General features: G+C 37.0%; 3 protein-coding genes and 1 non-coding gene across 5 annotated transcripts; 2 read left to right on the forward strand and 2 right to left on the reverse strand.

Moving 5' to 3' along the window:
• Window positions 1-1147: 1147 nt before the first annotated feature.
• On the reverse strand, window positions 1148-3434 carry LOC137723414 (uncharacterized). Its single transcript, XM_068462606.1, has 4 exons — window positions 3109-3434; window positions 2705-2793; window positions 2193-2306; window positions 1148-1559 (listed from the first exon to the last, which is right to left on the reverse strand). Exons 1-4 carry the CDS (start codon window positions 3290-3292, stop codon window positions 1353-1355), a joined length of 594 nt encoding a protein of 197 aa, XP_068318707.1. The 5' UTR covers window positions 3293-3434; the 3' UTR covers window positions 1148-1352.
• A 987-nt stretch (window positions 3435-4421) lies between these two features.
• Window positions 4422-6243, forward strand: LOC137721695 (late embryogenesis abundant protein D-34-like). The gene is made up of 3 exons (XM_068460721.1): window positions 4422-4763; window positions 5500-5796; window positions 5895-6243. The coding sequence occupies exons 1-3, from the start codon at window positions 4434-4436 to the stop codon at window positions 6069-6071; spliced, it is 804 nt and encodes a 267-aa protein (XP_068316822.1). The 5' UTR covers window positions 4422-4433; the 3' UTR covers window positions 6072-6243.
• A 761-nt stretch (window positions 6244-7004) lies between these two features.
• LOC137722562 (uncharacterized) lies at window positions 7005-22128 on the reverse strand. Of its 2 annotated transcripts, none has more exons than XM_068461595.1 (44): window positions 21860-22128; window positions 21295-21480; window positions 21117-21206; window positions 20379-20452; window positions 20078-20233; window positions 19721-19838; window positions 19421-19476; window positions 18901-18955; window positions 18727-18783; window positions 18543-18644; window positions 17954-18034; window positions 17778-17830; window positions 17197-17266; window positions 16591-16654; window positions 15906-16054; window positions 15703-15830; window positions 15558-15615; window positions 15261-15358; window positions 14867-14951; window positions 14687-14752; window positions 14551-14610; window positions 14047-14133; window positions 13427-13613; window positions 13243-13286; window positions 13035-13163; window positions 12815-12946; window positions 12653-12705; window positions 12512-12560; window positions 12117-12175; window positions 11848-11987; window positions 11587-11753; window positions 11327-11455; window positions 11159-11244; window positions 10837-10952; window positions 10628-10740; window positions 10266-10389; window positions 9989-10110; window positions 9595-9781; window positions 9291-9516; window positions 8488-8815; window positions 8169-8308; window positions 7893-8017; window positions 7584-7788; window positions 7005-7450 (listed from the first exon to the last, which is right to left on the reverse strand). In XM_068461595.1, exons 1-44 carry the CDS (start codon window positions 21962-21964, stop codon window positions 7330-7332), a joined length of 4980 nt encoding a protein of 1659 aa, XP_068317696.1. In that variant the 5' UTR covers window positions 21965-22128; the 3' UTR covers window positions 7005-7329. The 2 variants fall into 2 exon arrangements, with proteins under 2 accessions (XP_068317696.1, XP_068317695.1); XM_068461594.1 differs by having other exon boundaries at window positions 14867-14954.
• A 1207-nt stretch (window positions 22129-23335) lies between these two features.
• On the forward strand, window positions 23336-23497 carry LOC137724014 (U1 spliceosomal RNA). Its single transcript, XR_011067138.1, has one exon. It is a non-coding gene; the product is annotated as a U1 spliceosomal RNA (small nuclear RNA).
• The last annotated feature ends 882 nt before the right edge of the window (window positions 23498-24379 follow it).

The following is a 24379-nucleotide window of genomic DNA, read 5'->3' on the forward strand; positions in this document are numbered from 1 at the left end:
TAACCATAACCATTTACCCATTTTTGAACCCATTTATCATTTTTTTACCAATTTACCCCTTTTTCACCCGTTTACATGTTTTTTTTTAACAGCTTGAAAATTACAAAAGAACAATTTGTCATAATTTTTGTTTTTTAACAATTAAACACCGTTATAAGTACATTTTAGCATGCATTTCCTTATTTTAATTATTTAAGTCCTCATACAATTCTAATACTTAAAATAATAGTTTATGAACGATATTTTTTTACCACATCTAAGCAAGTGTTTAATTATAATCCATATTATTACAAAGTAAAGTTTCTAAAAACAAAAAGTAGTCATTATCTTGAATACTAGATAATTTAAAGCTCCAAAATATTCCGAAATTAAATACTTTCAAGCACTAATGCTTTCAGAAGAGGTTAATTAATTATGTGGCTTTGTGCTTAGGTGTAATGTGTCCCTTAATTTACGTGACTTCATGGAGCAACTGCATGGAAAATATGTATACTGATATCAAAATGGGATTTGCTTGCACGATGTGGTCACGTCATGGGTACATAATCTTCTTGCTGTGATTTTGTTATCGGTCAAACTTTATGCTGTAATTTAAAAATATTGAATCGCATGAGTGTTCACACGCAAAAGTATTCATCCTTTATTAAATTAAATGGAGGGAGAGATGAACAGGTCTAGGACGTTTGAGATCGAAAATTTAGGGTTTTTAATATATTTTTTTAAATTTTACATATATTAAATTAAATAGGTAAATGGATACTCGTTACAACTGCAGGTGATACCCATAACCGATGGATAGCCGTTATAACCGTGAATAATATCCATAACCGTCCGTTTAAATTTCACGGTTAAACCGTTTATTTGTATAAAAAGTTACCTATATACGTAACCGTTACTTTAAATGAACGGATAACTGCAATTACCCAAACCCATAGGTATTTTGCCCATCCCTACTTCAAAGTGAACCGAATGGGACAACAGATAGAGAGAATAGAAAAGGCAAACAAATTGGCTCTCGTTCTTGTACGTGTGACCGCACAATCACGTGGTCTGACAGACAAACTCTAAAATTTGCCTCGCCAAAGTGATTCTCCAAACTAGTGCTCTTCTTCGGATTATCGGGTTTAACTTATCAATCAATATATAATAACCAAGAACAACTCCTAAATTCATTGGTAATTCCAATATAATTACGTAGTTGCGCTACAAGTTCTCAGAGAAAGTAGAGAGTAAACAGGCGAAAATTTGACTAACCAACCCGCTATCGACATGATCGAACAAAATAGCATTTAAGAAACTCTACCTGATGGAGAGATGCAAAATTTCTAATGAAACATAATTTGGGGTTCAGCCTAATTCCTTTTACCCCGATTACGTCTTGGTCCAACTACTTCCCATCCATCTTCTGCTTTAGCTGCTGGCTTGGGAGTTGGTTTACTGCTCGTCACGTCTGCTGGATTCAAATTTGGCTGGGACTCTGGTGTGTCCACCATCATGCTAGATGAACCATCGTCTTCCTCGTTGTCATTGTCGTCGTCTTCGTCATCATCTTCATTGTCCTGAGATGAGTAAGGAAGCAAACAAAAAGAACTGTAAGCAAATAATCCTACATGTGACTTTCGAGCATGTATATGGCCAAGAAAGGCTCTCCAGCATGGATTGTTCCCACGATTCCAATGTCCAAAAGGAATTCTCCCAAATAGAATAGAGCTCCACAAGTTGAACATCCAAAGAATTTGCATTCGCAAAACAGTGGTGTGATTTGAGTTCTTCACAAGAATAATTGACAACTTAACATTCATCATCAAGTATGTTCAATATGAGATGATACATCATAACGTCGTGCTACCTTCAAACAAGTTGCAATTTAACAATTCCAATTAGAGTTAGCCTCGGACCTCTGTTGTTAAAGACAAAGGGGTAGCACGAGAGAGTAATACTCGTGGATGGGAGGCTCCTCATCTCTTATCAGGAGCTGGGATTATCAACTTATAAGCACAATTTCCAGCATCATTCTTGATACTTACACGATTCACCAACATCCATTTCAGATCAAATTAACAACAATTAAAGTTTTCTTCAAATAGACTCATGAAGAATTAACTACTTATAACACACTGGTGGTAATAATATGTGCATTATGTTACCAAATCACAGAGTCTCTTTTCCTAAGGGCGTTGATTAAAACTCACTTGTCTAACATGAGGAACGGCAACTCTTCGATGATTGGCTTCTCTCAGACCTTCAACAGAATTGAAATTGCCAGTCAAACAGTCTTCATACATAAACATTAACTTTTCAGCCACCTGTACAAGTCCAAAGAACAAGAAAAGGATTACAAACATCATCAAGACAGAAAACAAATACTGATAAACCGCATCTCAGATATCCAAAGCTAGCTGAATTCCAGCGAAAATATGCAGGAATATCCAGAAACGATAAGGTAATCAAAGGAAAACTGCAGGATTCCACTAAACTAAATTGGCTAGGGGAATGTGCTGCCCCTGTCCACCCGGGTTCGAATCACCATCCATCCCCGTAGTATATAGTTCAATTAAAATTACGGCAATGGGCTACCCTCTGCACCTAAGTTCGAATCCCCTCATCATAGTGTAGTTTATTAAAATTAAAATATCGCTCGAATAAAAAAATGCAAAATCCGACGAAAATTGAAGAGTACTTATCAATTGAAGAGCATATATACCTCCTCAATGCTGCCATCCTCTGTCATTGTATTGAGAGAAATCATAGCTTCATTGAGAATATCTTCCAAATCATCAATGTACAGAATCTCTGAGAAGAATCAATCAACACATATACAAAAGCTCTATCAGAAACAAAAAGATGGATTTTTAAAGCAACCAGAATGAACCCAGAGAGATTTAAGGCTTGTCAGGAAATGCTTCTTTAAAAAGCACTTCTGCTCATACACGATTCTATTAAAAGCACATAATTTTTTCAATAAAAATGAAGTGCATTTTTTAACCCAGAAGTACACTTTTTTTCTGCCAAGCATGGTTAAAAGCACTTTCAGTGATCTGAAAGCGCTTATTTTGAAGGCGTTCCCAAAGATACCCAGAGGTGAGGTGAGTGAGTTGATTTGAGTACCTGCAGACTGAGTGAACCACGAGAAGGCATCGGCGGCGAGTTGTTCCGCTTTTTGGCGCGAGCCACGGCCGCCCCACTGGTTGTCGACGGCCAACTGAAGCGCCGACCACCGGGACAGAACCAGACCTATGCCTTCTCTGAATATCGCCTCCGCCTCTACCGACAGCTTTCTCTCAGCTTCCATCTTTCAGCCTATCTCCGCCTCTCTATCAGAGATTCTAGAGAGAGAATCTAGAAAGAGAGAGAGATTGAAACCCTAGAGAAAACAGAATTCGATTGTCAGCTGAAATGCTCGGTTGATTCACAGCAAAAGGAGGTGGGCTCTGACTGTATGAATGGGAGCGACCGGAGAAGGAAGAAGAAAGCCTGAAGGTTAGGTCAATATGGGCCTGGGCCTGTTATTGGAACTATGTTTAATAATAGTTGGCCGATGGGTTTAATTTTATGGGCTTGTTTGATGTACCCATGTCTGGTGAGCCCAAAGTCTAATTTCAAGTTATGTTGAAGATAAAAGTGAATCGTGAACAGTACAGAGCTTTTCGTTAAAGTTTTTTTTTTTTTTTTAACGAGAGAATTACAATGAAATTAGACATTGAAACTTATTTGTTCTAATCCTACTATAAGACTCGAGTCATTCTCACGAAAAAGCAAGCCTCTTATATCTGAAATTTGGATTCTCTTCGGACTTCAATGTTTGGAGTCTAAAGATCATAAAATCTGGACTATTAATTTGTATTAAGGACCGTTAATTTGTGTGAAGTGAACCTACTGAATGAGTTAATGTGATCGTCGAATCCAGTTTGAGAGATTTAGATTGTCAGGTCGTTAGACTTCAGGCAATGAAAATCGAAAAGGATTTTTGTCCTTATATTTGGATACCATTCTACTTAATATAAGTCCAATCTGTATTACACAACTTACAGATCGTATAAAAAGGTCTTACCATCCACGTAAATATGTTGTCCTAAAACAAAATTTCTCCGCCCATGTCCTAAACAGCTCAAGGTACTTCGAACTTGGAACGAGTCATCATCTCTTCTTCTCAATGCCATTTGTCTCCACCTTAACAATGTACGTAAGCACTTCGAAACCAACAAATTTCACCTAAGAACTCGCCAAGTACTCCCAAACACTCTCGTGCTGTCCACCCAGAATCCCGCCACGTTCCACCTCCATAGCATCTACGTGTCGAAATGTTGAATCTCTCCCCATGCACATACGCCAAAAGCCCCCCCTCCCCCTTCTTCTCCATGCTTTTCTCTACCCTCTTACCCAAATATCAAATATTTCACACAAAAAAAAAAACAGTAATTTTAATCTGAAAAATGAGCCAAGAACAGCCGCGGAGGCCTGAAGATCAGAAGGAGCCGGTGAAATATGGGGATGTGTTTCCCGGCGTTCAGGGTGCCGAGCTGGCGGAGAAGGTGGTGACGCCCAAGGACGCTGCCATAATGCAGGCGGCGGAAAATGCTGTGCTGGGGCATACCCTCAAGGGTGGTGCTGCCTCAATCATGCAGTCCGCCGCCATGGAGAATGAGAAGGCGGGTGTTGTGGGTTCAAGTGACGTGAATGCAAATGTTGAGGTAGACGGGGTTAGCGTTAAGGAGGCTGATCTTCCTGGACGCCGTATAATATCAGAGTCGATCGGTGGGCAGGTTCAATATATTTCTTGCATGTAAAATGTTTATTACATGCACACAATATTTCAGTTCTAGCTCAAAACTGAAGTACTTGTTAGTTTTACATATTTTTTTTGTAAATTTTATTTGATTTTGAAGTGTTCTTCATTTATTCGATTCCTTGTTGATTGGTTCTAGGGTCTGAATTCAAATCAAAGGAAAGTAGATCATGAAAAGCAAATGAAAATCCATAAATTGGTTGAGGTATAAAGTTTGACCTTAAAATCAATTAACCACGTACCACTACTTTAAGAAATATTTTTGGAACATATGAAATAAGTGAAATAAGTTGAAAATTTTCGATGTATATATAGAACGAAGACACTAAACCGAAAGTATTATTTACTTTCGAGTCGTGGAAACAGTCTTTTACCAAACTAAAGGTAAGGTTGCGTATGATAAATATTCTCCCGACCTTTGTAAATTGTACTCTCAGTCTTTGCAAAGTGGGAAGTCTAGTTGGCTTGTGTTTGTCCTATATATATTGAAAATACTAATATAGAAGTCCAAAGAAAGCTTAAAAATAAAGTTGGTGAAACAATTTAGTTTGAATAGTTGAACACACAAAATAATAAAATTCTAGACAAATATTGTCAAAATCCTTATGTTTGTGAGTGTATTGATTTATTTTTCATTTTGTTTTGGTTGCACTTGGAGACATGAATATATAATACATGCATATGAGTTCATGTTTGTTCTCTGTGAAGGGTAGGTTGTGGGGCAATACAGCCAGCGAGCTCCTTTGGCAGCACCAAACACTATTCAACCAGTCGGTGGCTCTGCCGGTCAAATCACCATTGGTGAGGCCCTCGAGGCCACGGCTATGACAGCCGGACAAAAGCCGGTGGAGTGGAGCGATGCAGCCGCAATTCAGGCGGCAGAGGTTAGAGCAACCGGCCACACCAACATAGTACCCGGTGGTGTGGCTGCGGCCGCTCAGTCAGCCGCAACCCTCAATGCTCGGGCTACAAAGGACGAGGAGAAGACAAAAATGGCCGACATTCTTGCGGTATATAGTTAACTACAGCACATTCCGTAATAGTTTGATCACGTTGTTTCCATGAGTATGTACGTGTGACATTTGATATTGTGTCTCTGTGATTGTAGGATGCAACTTCAAAGTTACCGGCAGACAAACCGGCGACGCGTCGAGATGCTGAGGGAGTGACGGGAGCGGAAATGCGAAACGATCCATTCCTGACTACGCACCCGACTGGGGTGGCGGCTTCGGTGGCGGCAGCTGCTAGGTTGAACGAGAATAACAGCAACGAAATGCTAAAATAGTTTGCATATATGAGTCTAGAAGTATCATCAGATACGTATATCAGTATATGCAGGTTGCTCGGGTTATGTTGTCACTTACAGTAGCCGCCATAGCCGTGGTTTTGGGAGTTTGAAAACGTTTGTTATCTTCCAAACAGATGTCCTCTTCCGTTGGGGGGTATGAATATGGTGAATAAAGGACCCAGAGTACGTACCAATATTAATGTATGAATATGGTGTTTGTAGCTCATTTTTGCACTCGAGTTCTCGAGTTTGATTTTGATTTTGATTTTGATTCTTCCTTGACACCACTTGTTTAAAAATAAAATGGAAAGAAGAAGGTATTTGAAAGTGGATCGACTGAGGTATGAAGGCATGGAACTTGATGACAAGTGAGAAGAAAAAACAAGTCATTCTTCACTTATTTGTGTTTACGAACACATGGAATCAAAAAGTTTTTAAGTTTTTCTATTGAAATTTGTTCAAATAAACTGTTTTTACAATGGTTAAAAGCATTTTTTATGAAAATGTTGTTTGAACCAATTTTAAGAAAATGTTGTTTGAACCAATTTTTAGTAAAAATATGAGCGTGTACTGAAAAAGCACTTGAAGTTTTTTAAATAAAAAGCACATAACTCATGTTTTTTAAATAAAAAGCACATAACTCATGTTTTTATAGAAAGTAGTTTAAATGCTTTAGAAACTCAAAATTATTGTCTTTAAAAGCGCTTCCAGTAATTTTAAAAGCACTTTTAAACGAGTCTTAAAAATCGAATCCAGAGGGATTTGATTCCTTCCCTCTCCCATTTTCTGTCAAGCAAGCACTCTTTAGAAACATGTTAAAGTTCTCTTTCAGTTTTCTTCCTGTTTAAAAGTTTGTGCGGGGTTTGCCAGTTTTATTTTTTATTAAAAGTTTATGCCCGGTCACCTCGTGCACAATCGTGAAAAATAAAGCCAGTTTTATTTTTATTAAAAGTTTGTGCCGGATCGCCTTGTGCACAAACGTGAAAATAAAAGTCAGTTTTAATTCCGAATCGCATCAATCTATAAACTTTAAATCCATACTAATTTGAAAGCATACTTGCACAAAGAATTGGAAGTTTGATGCCTATAAATTTCTCACCTGAGGTACCTGTTTTGTTTACACCACAAAATCGACAGAATGTACAGACTTTACACGAAACCAAAAGCTGGAGGATGAAACGATTCCTCACAAAATCACCTGTAAAAATAATTCAAACAAAAATTCAAACTTTTGATCGTGGAGGTGAGGGTAGGACTACGGTGTCCTTGGTACAAATTCTTCCGGATTTTGCCCGTTCATGGAAGCTCTGTCGAGACCCAATTCTCTGGAGATCAGTCTGAATAAGACTTGCACTGACCCTCGTATTCTTGCTTCTCTGTTCAACAAAAGGATAAAGAACGAAGAGTGAGTGGTGCGCGCACCAGTCTACGGTACCATAGAATACAAAGAGTTCGATGTATTAAAGTTATGTTTTGTATTTCGACTATGTAAACCAATATAACTCTCACCTTGATACTACGAGCTCGGAAAATGAGGGAAATAGCACAAGCAGATGCGGACGCATGTCGTGATTCTTTTCTTTTTCGAGGGCACTTTTCAAATGTGCCTTCAAGGGGAGAACGGATGCAGTATCTGAATGAATTATCAGACGCGCCAACTCTTCAAGAACGTAAATAATTTCTTCAAGTCTTGCAGCCGGCAATGGGCGTCCACCTGCAGGAATGCAAAGGCATGATAATACAAGATATTATCTTTCTAGTTTTTTTAACAAGTGAAAGGATGGGATGATACGGCTAAGGTGGGTATATTAGACGCACCTAAGTCATTCTCGTCAATTAGAAATCTGCTCAAGATGTATTCGCATCTGGTTATCAGTACCATGACTGCAATTTTGCTCACTTCAGATCTCGCTGAATTCCAATCATGGGATTTGTTGTCGTAACTGCATGCATAATATACGGTGAGACGATATTCTATCAAATGTAAAAATGGGTTTAGACATTAACAGTGTTCCCGCTGTCTTGGATAAACTAGAACAGGAAGTAAAATAGTAATAGCTTCTGTAAATCAATACTCCCACATTAGGACATTACCTGCTCAAGGAGAATAGCTTCTGTAAACATTTCAAGGAAAATCTGCTGCAGTGGGAAGGCATAAGTTCCACAAAATCGACAGGTAAGGAACAAGTACGTGATGCGCATCGGTCCAAGGTGGAAACTAGACGATGCAAAATCTGTCAAAGTAAGAGATTTTATATCTTAAAAACAAATAAAATAGAAGTTGATAAGAAAAGCTTCTAAGCTATCTCTGTTTCACATGGCCCCAGATTAGTGGTCCAAGACCAAACATGTAAATGTTAGACTTCCTCCTTTTACATTTTACTCTCAGGATTATGGGTGGTGAGAAACTTACATCGGAAGGTGCATCGATAGGTGACTTTAGAATCCTGTCTCCGAGTACATCTAAGACAGTCATCTCAAGGGACTCATCAGCTTTTACATCCACAGTTGAGAAAGAATCATCAGAGGGAAGAGCTCGTCCACAGTAACCCACAAGGAATACTTCATAAACATCGGCAACTTCCTTCCATATACGTGTTCTTGCAGGCTTACTAGCAACTGAATCTAGTCCAGAATTTATAGCCGATTTGCTGGCATCATCAACCAGAATGCGGTTGAAGCCTTCAACAGCTAATCTCCAAAGAGCACCATCTGGATTTTCTCTTCTTGTAGTCATACACCTAACAAGAAAGACTATGCTGTTATTTCCTGGTTAAAAAGAGTATGATCCTTCTAAACTGAAAAGAAAAGAGTTTAACCGTAAAACAAACAAAATTGCCAATTACAGATGCAATAAGGATGAAGGGTTACTGAACTTCTAAGCAATCTCTAAAGTTCAAGTAATTTTAACCTGAGCAGTTGTGTTACTTAAGAGTCTAGGAAGCACAACCGCTCTAAAATCCCCTCTTGATCAATATATTAGACAACTAGGTATCATAATCCGAAGAAACCTTTTATCTTCATCTACAACTAGAATACTTAAACAGTCCCTCAGAACTGTAAGTGCATACAAGGTTTCTCAACTTTGTGCTTCTTACTGTGTTTCATATAACAACTTAAACGCCAGTATCCAATGATTATTTTTTTCAGTAACATATTCTCAAAAAAGTTTAGTTGCAGTACAACAAAGAATTAGAGCAAAAGAACTATCAGTACCTCCCAAGACTTTGAATAATTTCAGAATACAAGATATACTTTTGAACTGCTGGGGCCTGTAGAAAAAGATCGACCAGCAAGGGAACAAGCTTTTCTGCAAACATATAATTGGGGATGCCTGCTGTTACAGATGTCTTTAATCCAGAACTTGGAGAACGTTCTACTCTGCTTGAAGATATGGAAGATGTCCCATTAGGAATTTCACGTTTCATTCTCACGTGATCGTCTGCAGAAAGAAGATTTTATTTTCTTCAGTTATTGTTGACAATCAAAGGTATGGGGGGAGACAAGCTGATTGTAATACCTGGAACTTGGTCACTAGTGCTGGCTTCCTCTGCGCCATCTTCCTCCTTTTGTACAGAAGAATGTAATCTCGGCAGATATTGCAAAAAATCCCCAAGAAGAATAAGCCACATGGAAGAAATGAGCTCTGTTGGACGTAACATCGGAAGGATCTCCAGCACAGTACGTAATACAAGTGGAACATGTCCCTAGAGAAAAGTGTCCATATCACGCACAAATTTCTAGTGTGATGAGTTGCACTTTATACATTATGAAAGAGCAGCAGTGTAACTGTGAGTTACACTTAGTTACACTTATACATTATGAAAGAGCAGCAGTGACTTCAAATAAACAGCTCAAAAAATTGGGGAGAAAACGAGAGTAAGATAAGAAGAGCAAGTTGAAATTTCACTTACAAACTCAGTGTCACAATTATCATTGCCAATTATGGCTTGTTTAACAGCTGAATCTATGACTGCAAGCAACTGCTGATACAAATTATCGTCAAACATCCTCTGGGCTTGCACATAAAGTTCCCCTGTTAGAAGTTCAAACAAGTTGCATGTCAATAGATGATTCACTTAATCAGAAAGAACGAGTCAGACAATACAAATGTTAAACATTAAAGCCATTAAGTACACCAAATGACGAGGAAAAAAACAATAAGATAGTCATCTTAATTTAAATCATTACCGAGACTGTGCAAAATCTCCTGCTTCACCTTGATAGCTGCATTGCCACTGAGGTTTGTTGACTTTTGGAGAACAACCTCGTAGGCATCAAGAACTGATTCAAGGTAAGGCCTTGGCAGGTTCCCCTGATTGACACCAATATATTATTTGATGATATCTTTTATTGTAGAAGTGAAGGACTGCAATATTAATTTGTAATTTTGTAATTCATTTTACAAGTTTAAATGACCTTGTCCGTCTAGTTATGTTCTTCAGTTTTAATCTTTCAGAAAAAATAACAGCCAGCATAGGAAAGATGAAATGCGAGGACAAAATTCTAATTCACAAATGTATGAGCATTCTAGCTTTTTCAACTTTAATCACCTTAGAAGAATGAGAAAGAACGGGTGTCAGTAAACAATTTATTGCAGCAATAGCAACCTCTTTGCTACCATTTAAAATGCTGTTCTTGACAAATAAAAGCAAAGACTCCCATCCTGCCATAGGTAAAACATCAAGTGTGAATTTGTGAGACTGACACTCAATATTGGAAATAACAATACCAGATACATCATAAATACATTGTAACCTACCTGACCAAAAGTTGTTTAAGCTTCTAAGAAAAGGAAAGAATGAACGTAATATACGTGCTATGCCTCCAAGCACTAGTACAAGTGTTTCATCCCACTGTTTCTGAGCCGTGTTGCGACTGCAATTTCATTCAATACAAGAGTCGTATGATCGAATAACAGAACAGTTTAGGAGAAGCACAACAGATTCTATCTTTTCCTTAATGATAAATTATAGTTATCTTCTCTATCGCCAACTTTCTTTTTTTTTTTTTTTTTTTTTTTACAAAGAAAAGAAAAAGGAGTAGGAGAAAGGAGAACAATATTTAGTCTATAACTTATATACCTATGATGTATGAGCATATGAACTGCTTTTCCTCCTCGAGTTCCGAGTTCTTTCCCATGCCATTCATCTTTTGATGAAGTCTCAGCCTAAAAACAAACAATTCAAATCATGACTTCGCAATAGTACACAAAAGCTCTTGATATCTCTTTTAAAACCACTTCAACAAACCATGTGAGAAGCACGATCTAGTGTAGGAAAAATGTAATTCCAAAGGCAATCCTCCCACATGCTTTTCGAAAGTTTTTGCCCATGACTTCCAAGTGTCTGAAAAAGTGTCCTGATGGCTGAATTTCTAACCTGGATACAAGTTCACATTCTTTGAGATTTGTATAAGCAGTGTACACATTAGTTACAATACCAGATGCAAATTGAGAAAATATTGGCATAGATTGAAGAGAACGTTGATTAAACAACACATGCTTTCCTACCTCTGGCCTTTCATCAGCTCCAAGCTTCTGAAGTAACGAGAAAGCAGAGAAAAGCAACCTGTCACGATCAACTACATTTAACAAGGGAGCTTGGTCATTAACATTGTCTGATACATCGGATGCTTGTTCTTTTGGCTTTTCACCATCCAATTGCACATCAGAAATCCCTGTAATGTTTAAAAACACTGTAAATAACTTTTATGCACGAGTATACAACCAAAGAAAAATGATGGTCTAACTGATCAAAAATGGTAAAGTAACCTGTTTCCTTTTCCTCTCCAATCCCATGCATCAGACCTTTGGCTATAAAGTCGGTTGTTGTCCATAGAAGGCCTATCGCTGTCAAGCTTATATTCAGTTCTGTCTTTTGAGCACTGTATGCTCCAGTCACATCTACACATCTGCAACATGGATGTATTGCTCAGATAATCTAATAGGTTGCTAAATTGGTTAATTATGATTATTTGTACAACCTATGCATAAGTGTGTGTGCAGGCGTGAGTAATAAATGCTGAAGTCTGGATCCTTACACAGGAAGGCAGTCTGCGGGGATAGTTGAAAGTCCATCATTCATAATCACACGTAGGCTCTACAAGAAAACACAAAAGCGAAACTGGATCTAAATAACTGACAAGACAATCAACCTATAAGGACAACATGTAATTTCAAAAGGTGCGTTGAGCTGATAAATGCGTAAGCTGCTTTCTGGTTTCTGTAGCAATGTAAAAACAGTAGGAACTTGATATAGTCCTATCTTGAACATCGGTTAATGGGTAATTTTATGTAAGCATATAGATTTCGGTGTACTAGTGTGGCCTAAATAAAGTCACAATATACTATGCCTTTCGTTCCCCAAAATTTCATATCTTAAAGTCACAATATACTATGCCTTTCGTTCCCCAAAATTTCATATCTTGTTGCTAACCTGAAAGGCCAGAGTAACAAGTTCCTTCTCTGAAGAATCCGCTACAGACCTTTACAAAATAAATAAACAGAGGATCAGCCCCTACAGATCAAACTGCAAACAGAACAGGTGACCAGAAACAAATAGTTATTTGAGGCAAACCTCAACAGTTCAAGAATATCCGGCCAACTGTAGTGCAATTTCTCCCCATGTCTCTGAAAAAAAAAATTAGTGAAGTCAGTGAGAAGACATTATGAACAAAGGCTGATAACAAGGACATATACGAAAGAAAACTTGAAATGAATTATTGTTATTACATATTACCTCTAAAACATGCAGAAGAGTTTTCAAAGATCCAGCACGTAATTCAACACTTTCAGTAGATAAATAAAGAACCCTTAGTGGCGATATGACAGCACATTCAAGTGATCCCAACTGTGTAAGTCCAGTTTCCATCTGGGGAGGTATGCCAATAAATAAGCAGTGTCAGTTCTTAATTTCACTAGAATAGAGTTTCCAACCATAAGGAAGTAAAAGTTCTCACATTCTGAGATGCTCTAGATCTGGTTGTTGTGCTGTCCTGGAACTGTTCTGAACCTAAAACAGCACATATCGATTCATCTAATGCATCAAGGGCCATATTACGTAAATGCTGGTTAGATTTATCTGCAAGCTGTAAGATTCACATGCTGTCAAGAAGAATGTAAACTGTGCAAGACTGTACATTATAAGAAAACATATAGCATGATCACCTCAAGAAAGTGGCTAATGACTTGATCCCACAATGGCTCCACTCCTGCAATAATGTAAAGAAATATAAAATTAATCCAATTACAAAATCTGAATTCAAACCAATAACACATTTCATATACAAACACTGAAAGGAAAATCCATTTTATTATAACCATTATCTGCAAATTCACTGGCATTACATACTATGTAGATTATTGACAAGGATGGATATTATTCTCTCCACTGAAAAGTTTATGTTGTCAACTTTTTGACTTGATGTGGGTACAGAACCACTTGTAATCCCAGCCATGCATTGCTGTGACAGTTGGCATAGGGCAGAAAGAAGGGACTTTACTGCAGATATGTGCATTAGTGCTGAGCTCTCGAACAGCTTTGCAAAATGGAGAAAAGCATAAAGTCAGATCATGCATAAACACATGCATGTACATATATTTATATAATACATACGCACAACAATATAACAATTAACCTTAACAGTCCATACAGTTCTTTATAAAATTAAAATAAAAAAGGGCCTTGCAGTAATTAATCAAAAATCAAATTTTCAATTTCAAAAATTAAAAATATAAGAAATATAATAGACCGAGAATCTTTTATAAGTGTTTTGAAATTGCTCAAGGTCAGGTTACAAAACACTACATTGTACTTTTACATTCTAGGACACAGGTCCCTTAATTTCACTAAATGAGAAAAAAAAGATAGAAAAACTTGAAATTGGTCAACATCTGAATCCTCAGATGGTTTTCAGAGTACTGTACACCATTCATTAGGCTCTCATAAAGGCTGAATATTTCTCGGTTTACCTGAGAATTCAAAGAAGAAAGAATGTTTAAGTCGCTGGATTGACCAGATGATTCCCTTGTAAGCTTAGGCACACCCGTGGACACCTCCTGACAAAGCAAAACTAACATATTTAACAGCTTACATCAGGAAGTTAACGTAACAGCATATCAGATCAGTGATTAACACGTTATTAAACCAAAACAAAGAACTGTAAGTAGAATGTATAGCTGCTTGGCTGTTACGTATTGGTGCACTTCTGCTCCTTTAGCTGTGCGGATCTCTTTACTTTTTGGAATACAGATCTATAGGTTTAAAACCATGAAAGCCCCCAATGCTTCTTTATATCAAACATGCATTTATTTAATATTTAATTGTCAAGCACATAAAGACTAATTAATTTCAAAAAGAGATGTATGGGACGTATGGGTTCAAAACCAACAAAGAAACCATTGGTCCAGGGTAAACAATTTCTTTGAAAACAAATTGAACAGCAATGAGTGTGAATAAACATTTGTGGAAATTACCTGTGTGGTGGCATGTGGTGAATGGATTGCTCGGTCCAGAGCTGCTAGGGTTTCCAACACCTACATTAATTGCAGAAACAATAAGAGAATGATTTCTAGGTTTTCAAGGACAAATATGAAAGTACACCCTACGTACCAAAACCCAGGATGGGCCCAATACATTATGTAGTCGATGAGCAATGTTGAACAGAGTTCTTAAGGCCTGAATGAAAAGAGAGCAAATTGAATTCAAAATATATGTCAAACATTTTTTAATACAGACGCTATGAAAAATTGAAAAAGAAATTTTATTTGATAATCTACAGAACCTATATACCTGGACATTCTTGGGAGTAAGAACAACGCTTTCCCTTTGATCAACTAATAGTTCAAAGCGTTTTGATCCAGGAGATTGTAAAGTACTGCTGCGATTAAAATGTAAACCCCAAAAAGTTCAACACTGTCAGGTGCCTAACAAGACTGGATATAACTTGACACAGGCAATCTAAACTAGAAAATCAAGGCATAAATAGAAACAAATAAAGCAAAAATGATAATAAGACTTTTTAACCATGATATTGCAAAAAAGAAAAGGAAAAGAAATAAATATGGTATAATGGGCAAAAGTTTTAGCAGTCCTTTTACGCCAAGATGAAATAAATTATAGCATTTGCAAACAAATTTTGATTTGATAGAGATTCGATAACAATAGGATAAATACAAATCAATACCTCCTTCTTTCTGATTCAATGGGAAAATTGATCGTAAATTTGCAAAGGGATGCGAGAAAAGAATTCAAGGGTTCTACGGCACGAAGAACCCCGCATGCCTGTATTGTCATGAAACAAACCGCCGCTTTATCATATTTTAGAAAAAAATGGAGTTATCCTGAAAGAAAACTTGATATTGTATGCATGTTGAAAGCAGCAAAACAAAAATTCATCACTTGAAAAAACATTGAAGGGAGTGAAAGATGCTGAAAATAGCCCAGATAAAAAGCCGAGTTAGTAAGTTAAAGTTTCGGTTACCTGGGTGAAGGCCTGATATCCCTTCAGTATTTCCAACACAATAGCCTCTCCTTGTGACCTTCATAGACAGCTTAAAGTTAGCTTATAACTAATAAGAAATTCAGTATTATTTGAATCTATACATGTTTTAGTAGAGAAGTCCAACCTTGACAAAATAAAGGACAATGCATCTAGAATAGTCAACCATAATGAATCAACCATTGAGAGGCAGAGAATAGAAGTATTTCCAGAACACTTTGCAGGTGGATCATAATCATGTCTGGGGGATTCAATCTGGTAGACAGGACAGTGTCACGTAATATGTTACTTTAAGAATATTAGAATTAAAGAAATAAGGTAAATAAATACCTCCCCAGAATCTACTGCTTCATCCGTCAGTGTAGCCACAGTAAAGACAATGCCCAGAAGGCCTTCAACTGCCAATGTTATCGAATGAGCTTCACTGGCAACCAAGACCGCAGCATTGGATGCATCGTTATCAAGGCTCCACTCGATTCCTGCATGAACTGAATCTCGTCACCTACTGTGTGGATCAAGGAACAGAACAACAAATGATAATTGATGAACCCCGGGTAGAAAGGTGCAATGCCATTCTAGGTTTTTGTCTTGATACATATCTCAGGTAAGAGAGAACTTTAGTCTTTGACAACCCTAACTATGAGAAAAATATATATCCGCTCATATTAATTCCTAGAAAGTGGTAAAATACACTTCTAATATCATTTGATAGAAAACAGAAAAGATTGTCTAAATATGAAAGGGAAACGCACAGTCAAAGATTACGAGCTGTACACTGAAACAAACCTTCAACCAGAAAAGACTGAAAATAAAAGCCAACACAAAAGTTCTTTTGTTTGCATTTATACTCATCAAGGATTGTCTAGAGACCTTCGATAAAATGGGAAAGACATGATTTTCATGGAATAAGATGGTTTTCATTTCACTCATATAACCAAAGAAAACCATAGCTATCCTTGCATTTTCGGGTTAATTTCAATTCAAATGTTAAAAATAGAACCTAGTAAGTGATTACCTTTAGCTTTGCTGTTAAACATCCCTGCAACAGCAGCCAGGCTCTCATCACTAGTCTCTTGAAACTGAAGCAGTTAGATTTCTCTTAGCCAATGGAATAAATGTACCAAGATGGTCAAAATATATAATCTACATTATAGTAGGGACGACAAGCACAAGGACCGTCTACATTATGAAATTACTTCTCCAAACAGAAAAATGTACCTTATTCTAGTAAAAAGAATAAAGATTGTTCACATCTAATTGAGGATAGATGCAAGCTGACAAGATAGAGCACTGAGAGCTCCAGAGTAACCTCACTACAAACAAATTACTAACAAGATCTGATATGCATCCCTCGGGAGTTGCAAGTTTCAGGAATAGACCATTCCCATAACTGTAGGAATGAAAATATAAACTTTGCATGTAGATGTCTGGGATCTCTTTCAAAACATGATCCATCATGCCGTCAAAAATACCACACAAATCAAATGTCTTCCTTGATACACTAACACATAGGACTACAGTATGGAGTCCAATCAATCCATCTCAAGACATACCAACAGATTCATATGCCACCCATAATGGCTAACAACATAATATGACTAGGGAGAGTATAATATCTTGCCTGTATACTTGAAACAACTCTAGCAAGAGCCTTGACCATGCCCTCCACAACATTGGTGTTCTTTGGATCCCTAAGAGGATCAGGAAAGGAAGTTATGGCAAGATAAGGGTTTTGAAAAACCTCAATTCTTTTAGAACATTCCGTACGAAACAATTTTTATTCCCAAAAAGAAACAAAAAGACCATTATGATATATATATATATATATATATATATATATATATATATATTCCCCCAGAATATCAACACATTTTGTTTTACGAAAACTAATAGGGCAGTACTTGCCTCACAACCAACTAGTAGGAAATTCCAATTGAACGCTAACATGGCATGAAATTAATTGGCATAAATTGATGCAAGTACCACATTCCCAATATTAAACAATTATTGGTGACAACAATTTAATGTGGTGTCCCCTACTTTCGCAGCTTCATGCCAATAAACACATGCACTGTCAACAATTAGAAAGTCCACTTGACTTGCCATTGCTACATTAGACACGTTCTCATACTAAACAAAGATCTCATCTAGTCTTTAATCATACTAAAAATCAGAAAATACAGAATGTGAATGCAAGCTTACATATCAAAATTTTGGAAAAGAATCCGCAACGTCCTTGCGTCCACACAAAAGCCCTGTGAGATTCCACCACAAATGATCATGACAAACTACTTGCAAAGTACTAAGGGATCACTCAATATCCCAAAACATACGTAAGACACAATATACATAGATATATTCTGCAATGTCAAAATTACCCTCAGGATCTCAAGAACAAGAATACGATGCCACAATGGCAGATCAAGAAATGTGGCCTTCACCAACATACTAAGGAAAACCTGCAATTCAACAAATAAGAAAAATAAACAAAAGAAATTGCATGAGGGAAAAAATAACATATTGAGTCATTAGTTGTAGAAGATTGAGAGCTACCGGAGGAAATTTTTACAAAGAAGGAAATAATAGAAAAACTAAGCTCCAGATAAATGACAGTCTGAATCATTTAATTTTTTTATTTAATTTTTTTCTCCTAAACAAATGGCACTTCGAAACCTTCTAATAATCTATAGTGAGGGCAGAATTAGGAAAGATTTACCTGTGGAAACAAAACATCAAAAAACATGGAAGAGTGTTTCAACTGAAAAGTGTAAATAATAGATGCATATTTGGTTCCCAAATTTTTCCGACTGAATGGCAGACCTCAAGGCTAAAGACTGAAATTAATATAACTTTTTATCAGAACTTCAATAATAAGGGGTATTTATTCTGTTTAACTATTATTGTGACTTTTTAAAAGTTTCACAGCCATGTCATTTCCTGGTTAAAACAATCATATATAGAACACACCTCACATTCTGTGATAAGGGATGAACTGTATAGCCTGATAATATGGGCAACTGACCGCAAGACCAAACGACGAAAAGAAGGCTCCCCTGCTTCCCCTTCAATCTGATTCGACATTAAACATATTTAAGGGGGAAAAAGGTAAGCAACTGATACATTGCACTGCATGTTACATAAATAAAACTACCTCAGCATTGGTACGAAGTGAAGTCATTAGAAGTGAACATATCTGGTGGCGCAGAACCTGTTGAGTTACCAAGCAATATTTTCAACTAAGAAATTTTACTAGCAAATGCATCCAATAATTAAAAATTATTTTTTGAAAAAGGAATGTACTTGTACAACAAACTCTAAAAATCACCTGCTCATAAGGAAGCAGGGTTCTGAAAACAGCCACATAATTGGACAAAACAAACCTGGGGAATACAAGTGAGTAAATTCAGACAAAGATATAATTTCATAATATTCTTAGAGAGTCAGAAACTTGCATCTGCTAGCGTATTTTGTTGCACTCGTATAGCAATGTAAGCAATCTAATACCGAGATTTCACAGGCATCATACTAGGGATAGCTTCTATTAGATCTTTAGTGGAGACCAATAAGAGTAATCAAGTACCAAAAAGTTCAAGGGAAACTCTTTGATTAGAAATTCTCATTAGGTGAGTCAGATGTGTGTTCAGGTAACTTTTCAAACATAGCTGATCAATTACGCCAACAAGAAAAATACATCTTCATAGTTATATGTTTTGATAATATTGAATAAGTATGATTTCAAATCACATGAGAACAGGAAAGAACACCCACTGGATAAATAATAATTTGGAGTCTAGACAGATTTATCCACTACTATAATGAAAGATGCAAGCAACAATATTTCTTACTCCAGTATATCAAGTGCAAAGGACCGCTGAAGAGAGCCCACTCGTAACCATATTGCCTGTCAATAAAGGGAAAAAAATCCTTTTAACAACCTGCTTATACAATGTTATCATGATCGATCACTGCACATATATCTACTCTTTTTTTAATAAGAACTGAAAATATATACATATGAAACTGAAAAATAGGAAACCAACACAAACAACAATAATTTCAAAAATCCCTAAAACTACAAACACCACTTAGAAAGATCAAGTTAAGCTCCTAATGAAACATTATACTAGCTTCAAATCAGCACATACAGATCCACCTGCAGCAAGAGCTGTCAGGTCTTCAAGCAGACGAAGTCCAAGCTTTCCAGCTTTAGTTAAGGTCTCCCTCATCAATGCTGATCGTCCAGAAAGAGATTTATCCAATGACCTGTTGATGTTTGGATTTATTAAAAGAGGTCTAATACGGAAATCAAATGTGAGACCATGCCAGTAAGCAGGTCTATGACCCTACATCTACAAACTGCCCCTTTCCAACCATTACCACTCTAGATGGGAGATATGGAGAATTTGCAGACATCACTCAAAGCAATTGCTAAAAACATAAATGAGAGTCATTGATGCGAAAAAAAAGTTGCAGAGCAGTAAGCATTTACAAATATTACATACTCTGAAAGATTGATACTGGAACTAACATCGCCACTAACTAGACTGGTGCGAGAGATGTAACCTCCAGAACTAAGCTTGCCAGCAGGAAGAGTCTCAGCGCCAATCACATGATCAAAAATCAGTGCCACCGCTTGCCTGAAAGTAGCTGCAGCAGTACTGGAAATCTTCCATGTTAAAAGATATCTCAGATTGAAAAGTAGGATAAAATATATGCAATTAAAAGAAGAATCAAGAGAACAATAAAAGAAAACAAGTCATGAATCAACCAGCAAGTAATAGCATTAAAAAATAATTAACTTACTTCCGTACACTATCAGAGGACCGGTTGTTTTCAAGCAGCCGAAGGCAGATACCAAGAGCTTGAGCCATACTGTCCTGTATATTATCAAACAATTAAGAATACAATATGCCACTATTCAAACAGAAGATAATAACAATTCAATAACAAAATGGAAAATAAAGCTAAGGTAATGAAGAAGTGAAGTATTTTTCTAGTAATATGGCCAGAAATATCTCTCAGTGCCCATTCATTGTATGCATTACCAAATCCAGTAGAAAATTTCAAATTACAAACTATTTCGAGCAATTACATAGACCAACGCCCACTGAGACGTTAGTAAGTAGTAGTAAGTACTCAAGGAGAAATTCAATGAGATGATTGTATATAAGATTATATAACCCTACTTTTTTCACAGGCATGTCTGATATTATAATTATTGCATAATGATTTTGCTGGTAATTATTTTGAGTAACCAGGATGAGCGTGTGCATACCCAAGTAAGGGGGATTTGACTATGTTTAAATTTCAAATTAAAGCATGCCATTTGTTATTACTTCCACACTAGCAGATATTGCATGGTATATTAAAAAGCTTGGCTTGCACACCACATTTAACATTTTTTTCCTCATTGTCCCACTGCGTCAATCTACTTTAAAGGATAAAGTAAGCTACAGTATATCCTATGAACTACTGCCCCAGCATAGGATGAAAACCCCGCTTGTATTAGGAAGACATAATTATGTAACAACTGCTACTTGCCTCAGTCTCGGGATGTATAGGTGACTGCAATATGATTAACACAGTCTGCAGGGTCTTAAGTTGAACACTTTCGTCAGCCATTTCTGCATGCTGTCGGAAGTAAAAATAATAAATTTAAGATTTAAGGTAATGGGATTAGCATAATGAGCAAAAAAAAATACTCTTAACATGAACTTACATCCTTCAGTGTGGAAAGAATTTCATTCAGGGCTGACGGAGCAACAGCGTCATGAGATATTAGCTTTTGTAAGCACGAAAGTCCGATAACACTCAGCTTCACAGTTTTAACCTCACAAGCCATCAAAAAGATTCTCAGTATGTCCTCATTCTGCGCAATCTCACCGGGACTCGACAAATTACGAAGCTGCAAGTTTTACATCAACAAATAAATAAACAAACTTTGCTAATTCCCTCCAATAATAATCCAATCCCATTACTTAATAACCTAATTTTACTCCTAATTAAACAATTATATTCCCTAACTAGCTGACACCAGATACCGTTTCAGCTTCAATTTCGAAAAACAGTAGTTACTTAATTCCATTGCTATATTTTCCACAGTAACTATTTCAGCTGCAGCATCCAACAATTACAAAGCCATTAACTTCAGTAACTATTTCAGTAAAGCTTTTAACTTTTCATTTACTCTGAGTTCAGCAAGCATTTGAATTTTCACCAATTACATTACACGCATACATTCTCACACACACAAGCATTAAGAACAAGAGTTTGGAGAGTGAGACCTTGATAATTGCGTGCTCAGCGCCGTCCTTGACCGCGGGGTAGCGACGGCGGGCTTCGGCGGAAAGCGCGCGAAGATCCGACTCCAAAACGGCCATGAAAGCCATCGCCGGATAGAGTTCTTCGGCGGAGCAACGGAATTACGGCGTCGTGGATTAGTCAGTGTGAGATCGCGGTCGGAGGATTGAGGAAATGGGAGAGAAAAGCATCGAGATCGGAGAGCTGAGAGAGGTGCTGGTAATGGTAGTAGTGGATCTTGGCGAGCGAGCGAGCGAAAAGAGAGTCGTTCGTTAAGCTGGTGAGGTTTGGGTACGTTAGGAAAAGCGGGAGCTATTGGGCTTGACCCACGAGATGGGCTGCTGGGAATGGTAGTCTTAGCCCATTACTTGAAACGGTTAGATGGCCTTTATTATAAGTACCCAACTCGAATTTTGTTCCTGTAATTAAGGGTTCATTTGAAGAATGCTTTTTTGTAAAGCACTTTTTGGCCACATAATAAGTAATCTAATTTGGTATCAAATTTATCATCTACGAGATTCAAATATAAGGTACTCTCATAATTTGGTTCTACATAAGAATCGTCCCAATCTCTCTCCTCTCACTCTCCTCCTCCTTTTCACATAGAATCACCTAGACAAAGAGGTAGGTGGAGGAGTGGTCGTGCGGGGTTAGGGTGTAGTGAAGTTATTGCATGGCTGGTTCTGAGAGTTCGAGGACACAAGATAAACCGTTAAGAGCATCTCTAAATGAGATGTCAATTTTTGAACATAAAATTTAAATTTGACACCCGAAGTGGCATTTTGACATCTTTTAAAGTTTTTATTATCCACCCGATATGTCAAATTAAATTATTATTTTATTATATTATAAAATAAATCATTAAATTAATAAAAACTTAATTGCAAAAGGCGACCGTTTCCTTATATATTAGTCAGGGTGTGTTAAAAAGAAAAGAGGAGTCAACAGTAACATTAATTGCAATGATGATTAAACTAATAAAAACATTAATAATTAATTTTGAAGCTGCTGTCAAATTTGACAGCAACTCTCTTGCTGCCAATCCATGTCATCACCACATAGGATTTGACATTTCGGTTGGAAAACATTAATGTGGTCTTTTTTTACTGTTATAGCTTATGTGAACATTTTGACACCTCCTTTAGAGATACTCTAAGATGGAAAGTTGACGTCCTAAGAACTAAATGCATTGCAGATTTGTATCTCTTTGAATATTTGTGATTATACTAGATGAGCAATGAACTCGAATTCAATGTACATGAAAGCAACAACATTATAAAGACAACATTTATACAATAAGAGGAGAAACGATGAAGTTAAGAATCGATTAACTTGTGCGGGAACAAAGTGAGGTGGCAGACAACCTATTCAATCAATAGTAGTGAATCCCACATCGACCAAGTGCGGTCAAAGAGTTGAGGAGAAGGGGTATAAATAAAAAAGGACGAGCAGGTGGACGATCACTTACCTGGACAGGGTCTATGGGCAATCAAAAATACCCATGGTCTAGGTTGGTGACTTTTATTGCACTTTGAAGGGGTGCCTGCCTATGGTCTCCTCAACGTAGGAGAGCCAATGTCATAATTTGTTGCCGTGGGGGCTTGCGTTCGCGCAGACCCTATCCAATATACGCCAAATTGTTTTGTAATATTGAATTATTGTTGTATTTGAAACGAATATAGTTGTAGTATTAAGTTGTGCGATTAAGATGACTGTACAAAACCATGTGGTCATGCATGCTTTTGGTCCAGAATGTCATGTTAAGAAATTTTTCTGAGCGTGAATCCCGCATCGAAGAACGGAAAGACGGTTGTGAATCTCGCATCGAAGAACGGAAAAATGATTTTATCATGGAACTCCAACTTTCTTTAAAAAGTGTAATTGATATACATTCTAGCTTGGCAGCAATTCGAGCTACACAACCATACACAGCCTTACTGAGATAAGGAGATCATCAAAGTTTTACTTGCATATCAAGTAATTACCTAATAAAATATTGCAAATTTTATATAATATTTTGAAGAAAGCTCATGATCATTTCAACCATTCAATAGTTGAAATAAAACCCAAGTAATTGACTGTTGGGTGTAATTACGGTATATCTCCGCTTCACTCTCTCGTCACATAACTCAAGGAGAAACATTTTTCACATTTTCACAAATTTCTTGGAACACCATTATCTTTGTCTTGTATTATCAAAGAGGAACAGCTCGGTCCTCATATATACTCCGAAATCTCATACATAATTTTTCTTTTTGCAGAGCAACCCGGTTCGCTGTACATGAACACTGCTATTGTATTTACCTAAATATCTTTCTTCTGGTTCTTGTTCAAGAAAAATTCCATATTCTGAGCATAGAACTAACACAAATCGAAAAGACGATTAAGAGTCGGATGTTGTAACAGACGGCTTGAGCCTTTGTTTCTCTTGTAAGCTACCATAGCTCATTCCCCTTGAATCGTATGGTACATGGATGCTCTACTGATGCTATCAAGAAGATAGC

Source organism: Pyrus communis, chromosome 17, assembly GCF_963583255.1.
Source record: "Pyrus communis chromosome 17, drPyrComm1.1, whole genome shotgun sequence".
NCBI classification, from domain to species: Eukaryota; Viridiplantae; Streptophyta; class Magnoliopsida; order Rosales; family Rosaceae; genus Pyrus; species Pyrus communis.

Bases quoted from the DNA above. Each gene is read 5' to 3' on its own strand.
- LOC137723414 (XM_068462606.1), bottom strand. From the start codon at position 3,292: ATGGAAGCTGAGAGAAAGCTGTCGGTAGAGGCGGAGGCGATATTCAGA. The intron at 2,794-3,108 runs GTACTCAAATCA...GATTCTTCTCAG, and splicing joins GTGGTTCACTCAGTCTGCAG to AGATTCTGTACATTGATGAT. The intron at 1,560-2,192 runs GTGAGTTTTAAT...TACTCATCTCAG, and splicing joins CCGTTCCTCATGTTAGACAA to GACAATGAAGATGATGACGA.
- LOC137721695 (XM_068460721.1), top strand. From the start codon at position 4,434: ATGAGCCAAGAACAGCCGCGGAGGCCTGAAGATCAGAAGGAGCCGGTG. The intron at 4,764-5,499 runs GTTCAATATATT...TGTGAAGGGTAG, and splicing joins CAGAGTCGATCGGTGGGCAG to GTTGTGGGGCAATACAGCCA. The intron at 5,797-5,894 runs GTATATAGTTAA...CTGTGATTGTAG, and splicing joins AAATGGCCGACATTCTTGCG to GATGCAACTTCAAAGTTACC.
- LOC137722562 (XM_068461594.1), bottom strand. From the start codon at position 21,964: ATGGCTTTCATGGCCGTTTTGGAGTCGGATCTTCGCGCGCTTTCCGCC. The intron at 16,055-16,590 runs GTAATCACTTAC...CAGTTCATGCAG, and splicing joins GTTTAACAGCAAAGCTAAAG to GAATCGAGTGGAGCCTTGAT. The intron at 10,111-10,265 runs GTAATGATTTAA...AACTTCTAACAG, and splicing joins GGAGATTTTGCACAGTCTCG to GGGAACTTTATGTGCAAGCC.